General features: G+C 41.7%; 1 protein-coding gene across 1 annotated transcript in view; it reads right to left on the reverse strand.

Annotated features, from left to right (window-relative positions):
• Window positions 1-18,017, reverse strand: part of tmem8b (transmembrane protein 8B) — a 358,579-nt gene that overhangs the window by 164,879 nt on the left and 175,683 nt on the right. The window contains exons 4-5 of the mRNA XM_064936529.1: window positions 15,535-15,668; window positions 10,287-10,612 (exon numbers count right to left, since the gene is read on the reverse strand). Of these exons, the coding sequence (XP_064792601.1) occupies window positions 10,287-10,612; window positions 15,535-15,668 (460 nt within the window). The remainder of the gene's footprint in view (window positions 1-10,286; window positions 10,613-15,534; window positions 15,669-18,017) is intronic.

The raw sequence follows: 18,017 nt of genomic DNA on the forward strand, positions 1-18,017 counted from the left end.
TTAGTAGGCGTTATATACTCTGACAGTGTTAGTAGGCGTTATATACTCTGACAGTGTTAGTTGAAGTTATATACTCTGACAGTGTTAGTTGAAGTTATATACTCTGACAGTGTTAGTTGAAGTTATATACTCTGACAGTGTTAGTTGAAGTTATATACTCTGAGTGTTAGTTGGCGTTATATACTCTGACAGTGTTAGTAGGCGTTATATACTCTGACAGTGTTAGTTGAGGTTATATACTCTGACAGTGTTAGTTGAGGTTATATACTCTGACAGTGTTAGTAGGCGTTATATACTCTGACAGTGTTAGTTGAGGTTATATACTCTGACAGTGTTAGTAGGCGTTATATACTCTGACAGTGTTAGTTGAGGTTATATACTCTGGCAGTGTTAGTAGGAGTTATATACTCTGACAGTGTTAGTTGAGGTTATATACTCTAACAGTGTTAGTTGAGGTTATATACTCTGACAGTGTTAGTTGAAGTTATATACTCTGACAGTGTTAGTAGACGTTATATAATCTCTGAGTGTTAGTAGGCGTTATATACTCTGACAGTGTTAGTTGAGGTTATATACTCTGATAGTGTTAGTTGAAGTTATATACTCTGACAGTGTTAGTTGGCGTTATATACTCTGACAGTGTTAGTAGGCGTTATATACTCTGACAGTGTTAGTTGAGGTTATATACTCTGAAAGTGTTAGTTGAAGTTATATACTCTGAGTGTTAGTTGGCGTTATATACTCTGACAGTGTTAGTAGGCGTTATATACTCTGACAGTGTTAGTTGAGGTTATATACTCTGACAGTGTTAGTAGGCGTTATATACTCTGACAGTGTTAGTTGAGGTTATATACTCTGAGAGTGTTAGTTGAAGTTATATACTCTGACAGTGTTAGTTGAGGTTATATACTCTGACAGTGTTAGCTGAGGTTATATACTCTGATAGTGTTAGTTGAGGTTATATACTCTGGCAGTGTTAGTAGGAGTTATATACTCTGACAGTGTTAGTTGAGGTTATATACTCTAACAGTGTTAGTTGAGGTTATATACTCTGACAGTGTTAGTTGAAGTTATATACTTTGACAGTGTTAGTAGACGTTATATAATCTCTGAGTGTTAGTAGGCGTTATATACTCTGACAGTGTTAGTTGAGGTTATATACTCTGATAGTGTTAGTTGAAGTTATATACTCTGACAGTGTTAGTTGGCGTTATATACTCTGACAGTGTTAGTAGGCGTTATATACTCTGACAGTGTTAGTTGAGGTTATATACTCTGAAAGTGTTAGTTGAAGTTATATACTCTGAGTGTTAGTTGGCGTTATATACTCTGACAGTGTTAGTAGGCGTTATATACTCTGACAGTGTTAGTTGAGGTTATATACTCTGACAGTGTTAGTAGGCGTTATATACTCTGACAGTGTTAGTTGAGGTTATATACTCTGAGAGTGTTAGTTGAAGTTATATACTCTGACAGTGTTAGTTGAGGTTATATACTCTGACAGTGTTAGCTGAGGTTATATACTCTGATAGTGTTAGTTGAAGTTATATACTCTGACAGTGTTAGTTGGCGTTATATACTCTGACAGTGTTAGTAGGCGTTATATACTCTGACAGTGTTAGTTGAGGTTATATACTCTGAAAGTGTTAGTTGAAGTTATATACTCTGAGTGTTAGTAGACGTTATATAATCTCTGAGTGTTAGTAGGCGTTATATACTCTGACAGTGTTAGTTGAGGTTATATACTCTGATAGTGTTAGTTGAAGTTATATACTCTGACAGTGTTAGTTGGCGTTATATACTCTGACAGTGTTAGTAGGCGTTATATACTCTGACAGTGTTAGTTGAGGTTATATACTCTGAAAGTGTTAGTTGAAGTTATATACTCTGAGTGTTAGTTGGCGTTATATACTCTGACAGTGTTAGTAGGCGTTATATACTCTGACAGTGTTAGTTGAGGTTATATACTCTGACAGTGTTAGTAGGCGTTATATACTCTGACAGTGTTAGTTGAGGTTATATACTCTGAGAGTGTTAGTTGAAGTTATATACTCTGACAGTGTTAGTTGAGGTTATATACTCTGACAGTGTTAGCTGAGGTTATATACTCTGATAGTGTTAGTTGAGGTTATATACTCTGGCAGTGTTAGTAGGAGTTATATACTCTGACAGTGTTAGTTGAGGTTATATACTCTAACAGTGTTAGTTGAGGTTATATACTCTGACAGTGTTAGTTGAAGTTATATACTTTGACAGTGTTAGTAGACGTTATATAATCTCTGAGTGTTAGTAGGCGTTATATACTCTGACAGTGTTAGTTGAGGTTATATACTCTGATAGTGTTAGTTGAAGTTATATACTCTGACAGTGTTAGTTGGCGTTATATACTCTGACAGTGTTAGTAGGCGTTATATACTCTGACAGTGTTAGTTGAGGTTATATACTCTGAAAGTGTTAGTTGAAGTTATATACTCTGAGTGTTAGTTGGCGTTATATACTCTGACAGTGTTAGTAGGCGTTATATACTCTGACAGTGTTAGTTGAGGTTATATACTCTGACAGTGTTAGTAGGCGTTATATACTCTGACAGTGTTAGTTGAGGTTATATACTCTGAGAGTGTTAGTTGAAGTTATATACTCTGACAGTGTTAGTTGAGGTTATATACTCTGACAGTGTTAGCTGAGGTTATATACTCTGATAGTGTTAGTTGAAGTTATATACTCTGAGTGTTAGTTGGCGTTATATACTCTGACAGTGTTAGTTGAGGTTGTATACTCTGACAGTGTTAGTTGAAGTTATATACTCTGGTAGTGTTAGTAGGCGTTATATACTCTGACAGTGTTAGTAGGCGTTATATACTCTGACAGTGTTAGTTGAGGTTATATACTCTGAAAGTGTTAGCTGAAGTTATATACTCTGAGTGTTAGCTGGCGTTAAATACTCTGACAGTGTTAGTAGGCGTTATATACTCTGACAGTGTTAGTTGAGGTTATATACTCTGATAGTGTTAGTTGAAGTTATATACTCTGAGTGTTAGATGGCGTTATATACTCTGACAGTGTTAGTAGGCGTTATATACTCTGACAGTGTTAGTTGAGGTTATATACTCTGACAGTGTTAGTAGGCGTTATATACTCTGACAGTGTTAGTTGAGGTTATATACTCTGACAGTGTTAGTAGGCGTTATATACTCTGACAGTGTTAGTTGAGGTTATATACTCTGACAGTGTTAGTAGGCGTTATATACTCTGACAGTGTTAGTAGGTGTTATATACTCTGACAGTGTTAGTAGGCGTTATATACTCTGACAGTGTTAGTAGGCATTATATACTCTGACAGTGTTAGTTGAAGTTATATACTCTGACAGTGTTAGTTGAAGTTATATACTCTGACAGTGTTAGTTGAGGTTATATACTCTGATAGTGTTATTCTAAGTTATATACTCTGAGTGTTAGATGGCGTTATATACTCTGACAGTGTTAGTAGGCGTTATATACTCTGACAGTGTTAGTTGAGGTTATATACTCTGACAGTGTTAGTAGGCGTTATATACTCTGACAGTGTTAGTTGAGGTTATATACTCTGACAGTGTTAGTAGGCGTTATATACTCTGACAGTGTTAGTTGAGGTTATATACTCTGACAGTGTTAGTAGACGTTATATACTCTGACAATTTTAGTTGAGGTTATATACTCTGACAGTGTTAGTTGAAGTTATATATTCTCTCATGCTGCATGTTTCTCTTTTCTTGGAAACAGTGCAGCCTAAAGAACATGAAACATTTATCTTGTCTTCGAAACACTACTTCTCTACTCTTGACAAGAGAGGGTTATCAGGATCTCAGAGAGAGGAGAGATCTCTATTCCGCTCTCACTTGCGCTCCCTCCACATCTCTCTCCCTTCTCTCTCTCTCTGTCTCCCTTCTCACGCTCTCTCTCCCTTCTTCTCTATCTCTGTCTACTCCCCGCTGTTCTCCTCTGTTCTCTGTCGTGCCTTCTCTGAGGCTCCTCACAGTGCTACACCCTCTCTTACTCTCCCCCCGCCAACCTCCCTCTCTCTCTCTCTTTCTCACCCTAAGATGTTAGTACACTTCTCTTACCAACGACTAGGGAAATATGGAATGTTTTTACCAGTATTGAAAACTTTCCAATAGTCCGCGTAATATAAAAGCCTTATTGTTTTGCAAATGAAAATGTCCTTAGTTTTCCATCTCTCGGTAATGAATATTTTATAAAGGGTAGAGTGGTGCTCTCCCTGGATCTTCTTTACATTCCAGATCATGTGGTACACTGGAGAACAAAAGTAAAATCCTTTCAAACAATTTAAAGTGGACGAAAAGAACAGAGCATGAAGTGTTTTAAAAAGCACCACTTCTCTACGTGTCCATTTTGTTCATTGGTTGATTGTGTTTTACTTTTCTTTTCTTCCCACAACCTGTCTTTAACCCTCCGTTCTGTTTATCTGTCTCTCTGTGATGACATCAGAGAGACGTGCGGCCAGACATCCCTTGTCGTTTCACACGAAGACGAACACACACACCCTTGTCGTTTCACGCACAGTGATTCACCACTCAGGTCAAAACCCTCAGATACTCACTGGAATCATCAGGCATGCTGGAATCACAAAGACAACATTTCAAAGGGTGGCTTGAAAGGGAATAGACAGGGAGTATTTGAGGTGCTAAAACGCCCTCTAGCGATCACACAAGCTCAGATCTACTGAAACGACCTCAGATCAGACCTGCTGAAATGACCTGAGATTAGACCTGCTGAAATGAGCTGAGATTAGACCTGCTGAAATGACCTGAGATTAGACCTCCTGAAATGACCTGAGATTAGACCTGCTGAAATGAGCTGAGATTAGACCTGCTGAAATGACCTGAGATTAGACCTGCTGAAATGACCTGAGATCAGACCTGCTGAAATGACCTCAGATCAGACCTGCTGAAATGACCTCAGATCAGACCTGCTGAAATGACCTGAGATCAGACCTGCTGAAATGACCTCAGATCAGACCTGCTGAAATGACCTCAGATCAGACCTGCTGGAATGACCTCAGATCAGACCTGCTGAAATGACCTGAGATCAGACCTGCTGAAATGACCTCAGATCAGACCTGCTGAAATGACCTCAGATCAGACCTGCTGGAATGACCTCAGATCAGACCTGCTGAAATGACCTCAGATCAGACCTGCTGGAATGACCTCAGATCAGACCTGCTGAAATGACCTGAGATTAGACCTGCTGAAATGACCTCAGATCAGACCTGCTGAAATGACCTCAGATCAGACCTGCTGGAATGACCTCAGATCAGACCTGCTGAAATGACCTCAGATCAGACCTGCTGAAATGACCTGAGATTAGACCTGCTGAAATGACCTCAGATCAGACCTGCTGGAATGACCTGAGATTAGACCTGCTGAAATGACCTCAGATCAGACCTGCTGAAATGACCTGAGATTAGACCTGCTGAAATGACCTCAGATCAGACCTGCAGGAATGACCTGAGATTAGACCTGCTGAAATGACCTCAGATCAGACCTGCTGGAATGACCTCAGATCAGACCTGCTGAAATGACCTCAGATCAGACCTGCTGGAATGACCTGAGATTAGACCTGCTGAAATGACCTCAGATCAGACCTGCTGGAATGACCTGAGATTAGACCTGCTGGAATGACCTCAGATCAGACCTGCTGAAATGACCTGAGATTAGACCTGCTGAAATGACCTCAGATCAGACCTGCTCAAATGACCTCAGATCAGACCTGCTGAAATGACATCAGATCAGACCTGCTGGAATGACCTCAGATCAGACCTGCTGAAATGACCTCAGATCAGACCTGCTGAAATTAATTGCGATCAGACCTGCTGAAATGAGCTGTGATCAGGCCTGCTGAAATGAGCTGTGATCAGACCTGCTGAAATGACCTGAGATCAGTGAAGTGTTGAGTTAGAGAAGTGGCGACAAGCTGAATACTCTGGGCCTCTCGATATGTAAACCAGAGTAATACTACAATAGAAGGATTTTCACTTTGTTATTACTATTCTGATACAGCTCTTCTTCCAACAGGGTAGTATCCCAGAAACCACCTGGTAGTAACATGACTATATACAGGAAGTACCAGGTAGTAGCATGACTATATGCCGGAAGTACCAGGTAGTAATATGACTATATACAGGAAGTACCAGGTAGTAACATGACTATATACAGGAAGTACCATGTAGTAACATGACTATATACAGGAAGTACCATGTAGTTACATGACTATATACAGGAAGTAACAGGTAGTAACATGACTATATACAGGAAGTACCATGTAGTTACATGACTATATACAGGAAGTAACAGGTAGTAACATGACTATATACAATAAGTACCAGGTAGTAACATGACTATATATGTAACAGTATCACTTTAAACCGTCCCCTCGCCCATACCCGGGTGCGAACCAGGGACCCTCTGCACACACATTGGGGCGGCAGGGTAGCCTCGTGGTTAGAACGTTGGACTAGTAACCGGAAGGTTGCAAGTTCAAATCCCGAGCTGACAAGGTACAAATCTGTCGTTCTGCCCCTGTTAACCCACTGTTCCTAGGCCGTCATTGAAAATAAGAATTTGTTCTTAACTGACTTGCCTAGTTAAATAAAGGTTAAATAAAAAATAAATAAAAATCAACAACAGTCACCCACGAAGCATCGTTACCCCTCGCTCCACAAAAGCCGCGGCCCTTGTAGAGCAAGGGGAACCACTACTTCAAGGTCCCAGAGCAAGTGACGTCACCGATTGAAACGCTATTTAGCGCGCACCACCTCTAACTAGCTAGCTATTTCACATCCGTTACATATACAATAAGTACCAGGTAGTAACATGACTATATACAGGAAGTACCAGGTAGTAACATGACTATATACAGGAAGTACGAGGTAATAACATGGCTATATACAGGAAGTACGAGGTAATAACATGGCTATATACAGGAAGTACGAGGTAATAAAATGGATATATACAGGAAGTACGAAGTAATAAAATGGATATATACAGGGAGTACCTGTACTGAGTCAATGTGCAGGGGTACGAGGTAATTGAGGTAGCTATGTACATATAGGTAGGGGTAAAGGATAGATAATAGACAGTAAGATAATTGAGGTAGCTATGTACATATAGGCAGGGGTAAAGGATAGATAACAGACAGTAAGATAATTGAGGTAGCTATGTACATATAGGTAGGGGAAAAATTACTTGGCAACAGAGTGAGCTGTGGCAGCAGTGTATGTGGTGAGTGTGAAAGGGTGTGTGTGTGTTTCAAGCTTTAAGTTTTAATGTCACTTGCACAAGTATGGCGAGACAGCCAACAGGGAGGATGTGAGGGCCCTGCGAATGTGGTGCTAGGAAAATAACCTCTCACTCAAAACAGAGGAGTGGATCCTGATTCATTCAGGAAACAGTAGAGGAGCACCCCCCCCTATCCACATCGACGGGACCGCAGTGGAGAAGGTGGAAAGCTTCAAGTTCCTCTGCGTACACATCACTGACAAACTGAAATGGTCCAACCAGACAAGTGTGGTGAAGAAGGCGCTGTTTTGCCTCAGGAGGCTGAAGAAATTTGGCTTGGCACCTAAAACCCTCACAAACTTTTACAGATACACAATTGAGAGCATTCTGTCAGGCTGTATCACTGCATGGTATGGCAACTGCACCGCCTGCAACCGTAAGGCTCTCCAGAGGGTGGTGCGGTCTGCCCAACGTATCACCGGGGGCAAACTACCTGCCCTCCAGGACACCTACAGCCCCCGATGTTACAGGAAGGCCATAAAGATCCTCAAGGACAACAACCACCCGATCCACTGCCTGTTCACCCCGCTATCATCCAGAAGGCGAGGTGAGTACAGGTGCATCAAAGCTGGGACAGAGAGACTGAAAAACAGCTTCTATCTCAAGGCCATCAGACTGCTAAACAGCCATCACCAGCCCATTAGAGGCTGCTGCCTATATACAAAGACTTGAAATGACTGGCCACTTTAATAATGTTTACATATTTTGCATTACTCATCTCATATGTGTATACTATATTCTATTCTATTATATTGTATTTTAGTCTATGTTGTTCCGACATTGCTCGTCCAAATATTTATATATTCTTAATTCTATTCCTTTTCTTTAGATTTGCGTGTATTGTTATGACATTGTTAGATGTTACTTGTTAGATATTACTGCACTGTCGAAGCTGGAAACACAAGCATTTCTCTACACGCGCAATAACATCTGTTAAACACGTATGTGACCAATAAAATTTGATTTGACAAGTATAGTGAAATACCTTTCTTGCAAACTCAAAACCCAACAATGCAATAATCAATATCAATGTAATACTAAAAAAGTAGCACAAAAACTCGAGATATATAAAAATAAGAAGAACACGATAAAGTAAGTAAGTATACTGTACACACTGAGTACAAAATATTAAGAACAACTGCGCTTTCCATGACAGACTGACCAGGTGAAAGCTATGATCCCTTATTGATGTCACCTGTTAAATCCACTTCAATCAGTGTAGATGAAGGGGAGGAGACGGGTTAAAGAAGGATTTTTAAGTCTTGAGACAATTGAGACATGGACTGTGTCTGTGTGTCATTCAGAGGGTGAATGGGCAAGACAAAATGTCCCACAGCTCTCTGTAACGTAGCTCTGCTGGCCGAACCAAGCCCCACAGCTCTCTGTAACGTAGCTCTGCTGGCCCAACCAAGCCCCACAGCTCTCTGTAACGTAGCTCTGCTGGCCGAACCAAGCCCCACAGCTCTCTGTAACGTAGCTCTGCTGGCCGAACCAAGCCCCACAGCTCTCTGTAACGTAGCTCTGCTGGCCGAAACAAGCCCCACAGCTCTCTGTAACGTAGCTCTGCTGGCCGAACCAAGCCCCACAGCTCTCTGTAACATAGCTCTGCTGGCCAAACCAAGCCCCACAGCTCTCTGTAACGTAGCTCTGCTGGCCGAACCAAGCCCCACAGCTCTCTGTAACGTAGCTCTGCTGGCCGAAACAAGCCCCACAGCTCTATGTAGCGTAGCTCTGCTGGCCCAACCAAGCCCCACATCTCTCTGTAACGTAGTTCTGCTGGCCGAACCAAGCCCCACAGCTCTCTGTAACGTAGTTCTGCTGGCCTAACCAAGCCCCACATCTCTCTGTAACGTAGCTCTGCTGGCCGAACCAAGCTCCACAGCACAATACATCAGGTCAGGGCCGGGTAGAACATGTTTTTTATTCAATAGCTAGGATACGGGCAGGGCTCCGATATCATTTTCAAGAATGACTAAATTGATCACAACATTTTGAAGCTGTGCCACTTGCTTCTGCTCTGCTGGTGAGATCATAACATGGTGTTAGAAGGGCTTCAACCCCGTCAAATATAAGACCAAAACATTGTCTGCAAGGCTCTGGTGTACGTGCGTGCATATGTGTGTGTGACTGATCTCGTGGCTTGCTGTTAACACATGCTCACATTTCGAGGATATAAAAGACCTGCACGATACTTCAGAATTCTTGTGTGTGACGGTGAATGTTATGATATAGAAGGCTTTCTGTAATGACACTGCAGTCTCAAAGGGATCTGAGTGGTTTGATTTCCTTACAGACGAGACCCTCGTTAGGACACACACATAACATGACACTCCCTCGTTAGGACACACACATAACATGACATTCCCTCGTTAGGACACACACATAACATAACACTCCCTCGTTAGGACACACACATAACAGGACACTCCCTCGTTAGGACACACACATAACAGGACACTCCCTCGTTAGGACACACACATAACAGGACACTCCCTCGTTAGGACACACACATAACAGGACACTCCCTCGTTAGGACACACACATAACAGGACACTCCCTCGTTAGGACACACACATAACAGGACACTCCCTCGTTAGGACACACACATAACAGGACACTCCCTCGTTAGGACACACACATAACAGGACACTCCCTCGTTAGGACACACACATAACAGGACACTCCCTCGTTAGGACACACACATAACATGACACTCCCTCGTTAGGACACACACATAACAGGACACTCCCTCGTTAGGACACACACATAACAGGACACTCCCTCGTTAGGACACACACATAGCAGGACACTCTCAATATTATGTCCCACTATAGAGATTGACAGAGATTGGTTTTGATCTCACCGACTAGACATACGACCCAAATGACGCCTCAAACCTCTGCACAACACAGAGACAAGAGACAGAGAGGGAAAGAAACCATCACTGCCTACCTGTGACCTGCACACCGATGCGGAAGTATACGTCCTGGTTGCTTAGGTAACGCTCCACCAGGATATAGTACCAGTGTTCCCAGGCAGGAAGGGGTGTGTCAAGCTCACAGGGTGACCACTCCCTGCAGTCCAGAGCTGATGAGTTGTGGACTGGAGGAGCCCTGGCTCGGATCTTTAAGACAACAGAACAGCTGTCTCCAGTACTGTCTCTGTCTCCCGGTCTCCTGTTGTCTCCCGTCTGTCCCCTGGTTGGTTGGTCTCTGGGGTGTGTGCTGCAGTTAGCCAGTTGGACCTTTACACTGGACACGTAACTGGGGATGAACACTCTGCAAATGATAATAAAAACGCATTGACAGTATATCTGAAATGTATTTACATTTTCTTAAAAGTTCATTAGCCCTGAAGAGTATGACTTAGACGGTTTGAGAGGGTTGGACCTCATTCTGCCCAAGGATGAGAAGCATACTTGTAAAGTACAGTAGACCGTTATAGACACCATTGTAGGTGAAAGCTGTGTGCTGGAAAACAGAGGTAGAGCATGGATGTAGTTACTTGTGCTCATGTGAATTTCCTTTCTTTTTTCTGCTCCAGACCAGTCTAAAATTCTCACTTAAAACATAGTTATTTTTGTGTTTAACCGACTAAATAAATTCATATTAAGCATCCACACAGGCTGTTCTAGAAAGGGGCTAATAAAGAATGATGCAGTAATGTTCTGCATCATCATCATCACTATCATCATCATCATCATTACTATCATCACTATCATCACTATCATCATTATTATCATCACTATCATCATTATTATCATCACTATCATCATTATTATCATCATTACTATCATCACTATCATCACTATCATCACTATTATCATCACTATCATCATTATTATCATCATCATCATCACTATCATCATCATCATCATTACTATCATCACTATCATCATTATTATCATCACTATCATCATTATTATCATCACTATCATCATCACTATCATCACTATCATCATTATTATCATCATCATCATTATCATCATCATCACTATCATCATCATCATCATCATCATCATCATCACTATCATCATCATCATCATTACTATCATCACTATCATCACTATCATCATTATTATCATCATCATCATTATCATCATCATTACTATCATCACTATCATCATTATTATCATCACTATCATCATTATTATCATCACTATCATCATTATTATCATCATTATTATCATCACTATCGTCATTACCATCATCATCATCATCATCATCATCATTATTATCATCACTATCGTCATTACCATCATCATCATCATCATCATCATCATCATTATTATCCTCATTATTTATCCTCATCATGTATCATCATCATCATCATTATGTACCATCATTATCATTATTTATCATAATTATCATTATTTATCATCATTAACATTATTTATCATCATTGTCATGATTTATCATCATTGTCATTATTTATCATCATCATTATTTATCAGCATTATCGATATTGTATCAGCATTATCATTATTTATCATATTATTTTTCATTATCATCATTATTTATCATTATTTATCATCATTATCATTATTTATCATTATCGTCATCATTACCATTATTTATCATCATCAGTGTTTATCAGCATTATTGATATTTTATCGGCATTATCGTTATTTAGCATCATTATCATTATTTCGCGTATTATTATTCATTATCATCATTATCATCATTAGTTATCATCATTATCATTATTTATAATCATCACCATTATTTAGCATCATTATCATTATTTAGCATCATTATCATCATTATCGTTATTTGTCATTATCTTTATTCATCATCATTACCCTAATTATCATCATTACTATCAGCATTATCATTATCAGCATTATTATAGCCCCATTCTACTGATTTATCGTTAGGGGACAGAAAAGGCATGCTTTCTTCTAGAAAATATCATTCAAAATATACCAAATTAGGAGGAATTATCTGTACAACATTGTGGCAATGTGAAGATTAACTCTATGCTTTGATTACTGAGAAAGTAAATGTTTTTGTTTTCATCCAAAGGACTATCAGTTAGCTGTTTTCTATTTGTCCTTTCAGTCCAATTAATTTAGCCTTATGTTGCACATCAAACAAACCAACGAGAGTTTAAACCAGATGGGATGGTGTATCGCTGCAGAGCTTAAACAACAGAAGAAAAGGCAACATGAATGTTTTCTATATACTATTAAAGGCATTCAGATAAACAGGTTATTATGAATGTAGATTTTTCCATTTGAACATTAAAAATAATAAATAATAAGTAATTAATGTTTCCTTCGTTAGCTTCCACTTCATTGGGCTCGTTTCACACCTGATTAATTCAAACAAATCATTCTTGTTCCTAGTTCATTGACATTCAGTAGTCCTACCAGCTGAATGTTTTCTAAGCTTTAGAAGAGAACCGACTTAGAATGAATAACACTATGCAAAATCTCTGTATGTTGTTGAATTGACCCGTAATACACAGTTAGTCCCAGCATTAAAAAGAGAGAGAGAGAGGCAGAGACAGAGACAGAGAGAGAGAGAGAGAAAATGGAGAGAGACAAAAAGAGAGAAAGAAAGAGACAGGGAGGGAGAGGGAGAGAGAGAGACAGGGGGAGAGAGAGAATGAGAGACAGTGAGAGGGAGAGGGGGAGAGAGAGAGAGACAGGGAGGGAGAGAGAGAGGGGGAGAGAGAGAGAGAGAGACAGATAATGAGAGACAGAGAGAGAGAGAGCGAGAGAGAGAGAGAGAGAGAGAGAGAGAGAGAGAGAGAGAATGAGAAACAGGGAGAGAGAGACAAAGAGAGAGAAAGAGAGTGAAAGGGAGGGAGAGGGAGAGAGAGCCAGGGGAGGGAGAGAGAATGAGAGACAGGGAGAGAGAGGGGGGAGAGAGAGAGAGATAATGAGAGAGATAATGAGAGACAGAGAGAGAGAGAGAGAGAGAGAGAGAGAGAGAATGAGAAACAGGGAGAGAGAGACAAAGAGAGAGAAAGAGAGTGAAAGGGAGGGAGAGGGAGAGAGAGCCAGGGGAGGGAGAGAGAATGAGAGACAGGGAGAGAGAGGGGGGGAGAGAGAGAGAGATAATGAGAGAGATAATGAGAGACAGAGAGAGAGAGAGAGAGAGAGAGAGAGAGAGAGAGAGAGAGAGAGAATGAGAGAATGAGAGAATGAGAAACACAGAGAGAGAGAGAGAGAGAGAGAGAGAGAGGGAGACAGAGAGACAGAGAGACAGAGAGAGATAGTTATGTTTATTTATTTATTTTTTTAGTACGTTAACTATTTGCACATCATTATAACACTACAGTATACAGTGTACAGTGTTCCCAGGCAGACATAATATGACATTTGAAATGTCTCTATACCTTCGGGAACTTTTGTGAGTGTGATGTTTACTGTTCATTTTTATTGTTTATTTCACTTTAGTTTATTATCTATTTCACTAGCTTTGGCAATGTAAACATATGTTTCCCATGCCAATAAAGCCCTGAAGTTGAATTGAATTGAATTGAGAAGGAGAGAGACAACACCTGCCCAAGCCCCATCCTGCGATCTAAGAGGTAGCATCAGATGCTCAACATGCTCTGATCACACCTACTGTGATGGTCCGAGCCCAAACCAAACGAAACACCACTAGACACTATGGAACAAAAAGCTTTTACTATCTCATCCTGGAATATACAAAGTCTGAGGTCATGTGCCTTCGGCCTAAAGAGCGGGAACACAGACTTCCTCCTTGAAATCGGAAATTAACCAAGAAGGGCCAATAGCAGCACCTAGATCTTCTGCACAGATTCTGTCAGACCTGGGCTCTGACAGTAAATCTCAGTGAGACAAAAATAATGGTGTTCCAAAAAAGATTCAGTTGCCAGGACCACAAATACAAATTCCATCGAGACACCGTTGCCCTAGAGCACACAAAAAAACTATATATACATCGGCCTAAACATCAGCACCACAGGTAACTTCCTCAAAGCTGTGAACGATCTGAGAGACAAGGCAAGAAAGGCCTTTTATGAGATCAAAGGAACATGAAATTCGACATCCCAATTATAATCATAAATTTCAACATACCAATTAGAATCTGTCTAAAAATACATGAATCAGTCATAGAGCATTGCCCTTCATGGTAGTGAGGTCTGGGGTCACCAACCAAGATTTTACAAACTGGGACAAACACCAAATTGAGACTCTTTTTTTGCAGAATTCTGCAAAAATATCCTCTGTGGACAACGTAAAACACCAAATAATGCATGCAGAGCAGAATTAGGCCGATACCCACTAATTTTCAAAATCCAGAAAAGAGCTGTTAAATTCTACAACCACCTAAAAGGAAGTGATTCCCAAACCTTCCATAACAAAGCCATCACCTACAGAGAGATGAACCTGGAGAAGAGTCCCCTAAGCAAGCTGGTCCTGAGGCTCTGTTCACAAACACAAACAAACCCCCAGGAAAGCAACACAATTAGACCCAACCAAATCATGAGAAAACAAAAAGATAATCACTTGACACATTGGAAAGAATTTACAAAAAAAACTGAGCAAACTAGAATGCTATTTGGCCCTAAACAGAGAGTACATAGTGGCAGAATACCTGACCACTGTGACTGACCCAAACTTAAGGAAAGCTTTGACTATGTACTGACTCAGTGAGCATAGCCTTGCTATTGAGAAAGGCCGCCGTAGGCAGACATGGCTCTCAAGAGAAGACAGGCTATGTGCACACTTCCCACAAAATGAGGTGGAAACTGAGCTGCACTTCCTGCCAAATGTATGACCATATTAGAGACACATATTTCCCTCAGATTACAAAGACCCACAAAGAATTTAAATTGGGTGAAATACCACAGTGTGCCATCACTGCAGCACAATTTGTGACCTGTTGCCACAAGAAAAGGTCAACCAGTGAAGAACAAACACCAATGTAAATACAACCCATATTTATGTTTATTTATTTTCCCTTTTGTACTTTAACTATTTGCAAATAATATGACATTTCAAATGTCTTTATTCTTTTGCAACTTCTGTGAGTGTAATGTTTACTGTTTTTATTGTTTATTTCACTTTTGTTATTATCTATTTCACTTGCTTTGGCAATGTTAACATATGTTTCCAATGCCAATAAAGCCCTTGAATTGAATTGAATTGACAGACAGACAGACAGACAGACAGACAGACAGACAGTGATGTCACAATAGGGATCAGGTAGAGTAGACGTACTTGTAGAGCACAGATCTGTTGTGGGCAGGAACCATCTGTTCTATGAAGTAACCAGGATAGAGAACAGAGATCCCTATCAGCCTCTGAACGATGAGCTGGGGCTGGAAGAGATACTGACACTCCTCATACAGACCCTAGAGGAGAGGAGAGGAGAGGAGCGGAGAGGAGAGGAGAGGAGAGGAGAGGAGAGGAGAGGAGAGGAGAGGAGAGGAGAGGAGAGGAGGAGAGAGGAGAGGAGAGGAGAGGGAGAGGGAGAGGAGAGGAGAGGAGAGGAGAAGGAGGGGATAGGGTAGGGGAGGAGAGGAGAGGGGAGGAGAGGGAGGAGAGGAGAGGAGAGGGAGAGGAGAGGAGAGGAGAGGAGAGGGAGAGGAGAGGAGAGGAGAGGAGAGGAGAGGAGAGGAGAGGAGAGGAGAGGAGAGGAGAGGAGAGGAGAGGAGAGGAGAGGCAAGCATAGGGGGGAGGGGAGGAGAGGGAAGGAGTGGCGCGGATTGGGGGAGGAGGGGGAAGACAAGAGGGGGAAGGAGGGGGAGGACAAGAAGGGTGAGGAGAGGAAAAAATATTTTTGTTAGCAACCCTTTTCAAAAAGATAGCTGATTGCAGCTGTTACTGTACTATAAGAGGCAGAGAGGGTAGAGAGGTAGAGAGGGTAGAGAGGGTAGAGAGGGTAGAGAGGTAGAGAGGGTAGAGAGGTAGAGAAGGTAGAGCGGTAGAGACGGTAGAAAGGGAGAGAGGGTGGAGAGGGTAGAGAGGTAGCGAGGGTAGAAAGGGTAGAGAGGGTAGCGAGGTAGAGAGGGTAGAGAGGTAGAGAGGTAGAGAGGGTAGGGAGAGTAGAGGGTAGAGAGGTAGAGAGGGTAGAGAGGTAGAGAGGGTAGAGAGGGTAGAGAGGTAGAGAGGGTAAAGAGGTAGAGAGGGTAGAGAGGGGAGAAAGGGAGAGAGGGTGGAGAGGGTATAGAGAGGTATAGAGAGTAGAGAGGTAGAGAGGGTAGAAAGGGTAGAGAGGTAGAGAGGGTAGAGAGGGTAAATAGGTAGAGAGGGTAGAGAGGGTAGAGAGGTAGAGAGGGTAAAGAGAGTAGAGAGGGTTGAGAGGTAGAGAGGGTAGAGAGGTAGAGAGGGTGGAGAGGGAAGAGAGGGTAGAGAGGTAGAGAAGTAGAGGTAGAGAGGGTAGAGAGGTCGAGAGGGTAGAGAGGGTAAAGAGGTAGAGAGGGTAGAGAGGGTAGAGAGAGTAGAGATGGTAGAGAGGGTAGAGAGGTAGAGAGGTAGAGAGGGTAGAGAGAGTAGAGAGGGTTGAGAGGTAGAGAGGGTGGAGAGGGAAGAGAGGGTAGAGAGGTAGAGAAGTAGAGGTAGAGAGGGTAGAGAGGTCGAGAGGGTAGAGAGGGTAAAGAGGTAGAGAGGGTAGAGAGGGTAGAGAGGGTAGAGAGGGTAGAGAGAGTAGAGATGGTTGAGAGGTAGAGAGGTAGAGAGGGTAGAGAGGGTAGAGTGGGTAGAGAGGGTAGAGAGGTAGATGGGGTAGAGAGGTAGAGAGGGTAGAGAGGTAGAGAGGGTAGAGAGGTAGAGAGAGTAGTGAGGTAGAGAGGGTAAAGAGGTAGAGAGGGTAAAGAGGTAGAGAGGGTAGAAAGGTAGAGAGGGTAGAGAGGTAAGATGGTAGAGCGGTAGAGAGGGAGGATGCCACCTTTCCAATAAGTCAGTTCGTCAAATTTCTGCCCTGCTAGAGCTGCCCCCGGTCAACTCTAAGTGCTGTATTATAAAGAGGAAACGTCTAGGAGCAACAACGGCTCAGCCACAAAGTGGTAGACCACACAAGCTCACAGAACAGGACCGCCGAGTGCTGAAGTGCATACTGTAGCATGTCAAAATCGCCTGTCCTCGGTTGCAACACTAACTACTGAGTTCCAAACTGCCCCTGGAAACAACGTCAGCACGAGCTGTTCGTCGGGAGCTTCATGAAATGGGTTTCCATGGCCAGTTTCCAAGCCTAAGATCTCCATGCGTAATGCCAAGCGTGGGCTGGAGTTGTATAAAGCTCCCCACCATTGGACTCTGGAGCAGTGGAAAAGCATTTTCTGTAGTAATGAATGAGTAATGAATCAATTTTTATTTGTCACATACACATATTTATCAAATCAAATCCTAGCAGATGTTATTATCGGTGTAGATAAATGCATTAGTATCGAACAATTCACAACAATACACATATCTAAAAGTAACATAAGGGAATTAAGAAATACATCAACTAAGACGAGTGATGCCGATGTGGTATTGACTACTATTCAGTATATATTAGAATAGAACACAGTATAGACATATGAAATGAGTAAAGCAGTATGTAAACATTACTAAAGTGGAGAAAGGGGGTTACGTAGTCAATTATACAACCGAATGCTGCCGCTGGGGCGGCAGGTAGACTAGTGGTTACGTAGTCAATTATACAACTGAATGTCTATGTATCAGTTAAGGCTCCTCAGAGGAGGAAGGGGAGGACCATC

The sequence above is a fragment of the Oncorhynchus masou genome, chromosome 25 (genome assembly GCF_036934945.1).
Source record: "Oncorhynchus masou masou isolate Uvic2021 chromosome 25, UVic_Omas_1.1, whole genome shotgun sequence".
Lineage (NCBI taxonomy): Eukaryota > Metazoa > Chordata > Actinopteri > Salmoniformes > Salmonidae > Oncorhynchus > Oncorhynchus masou.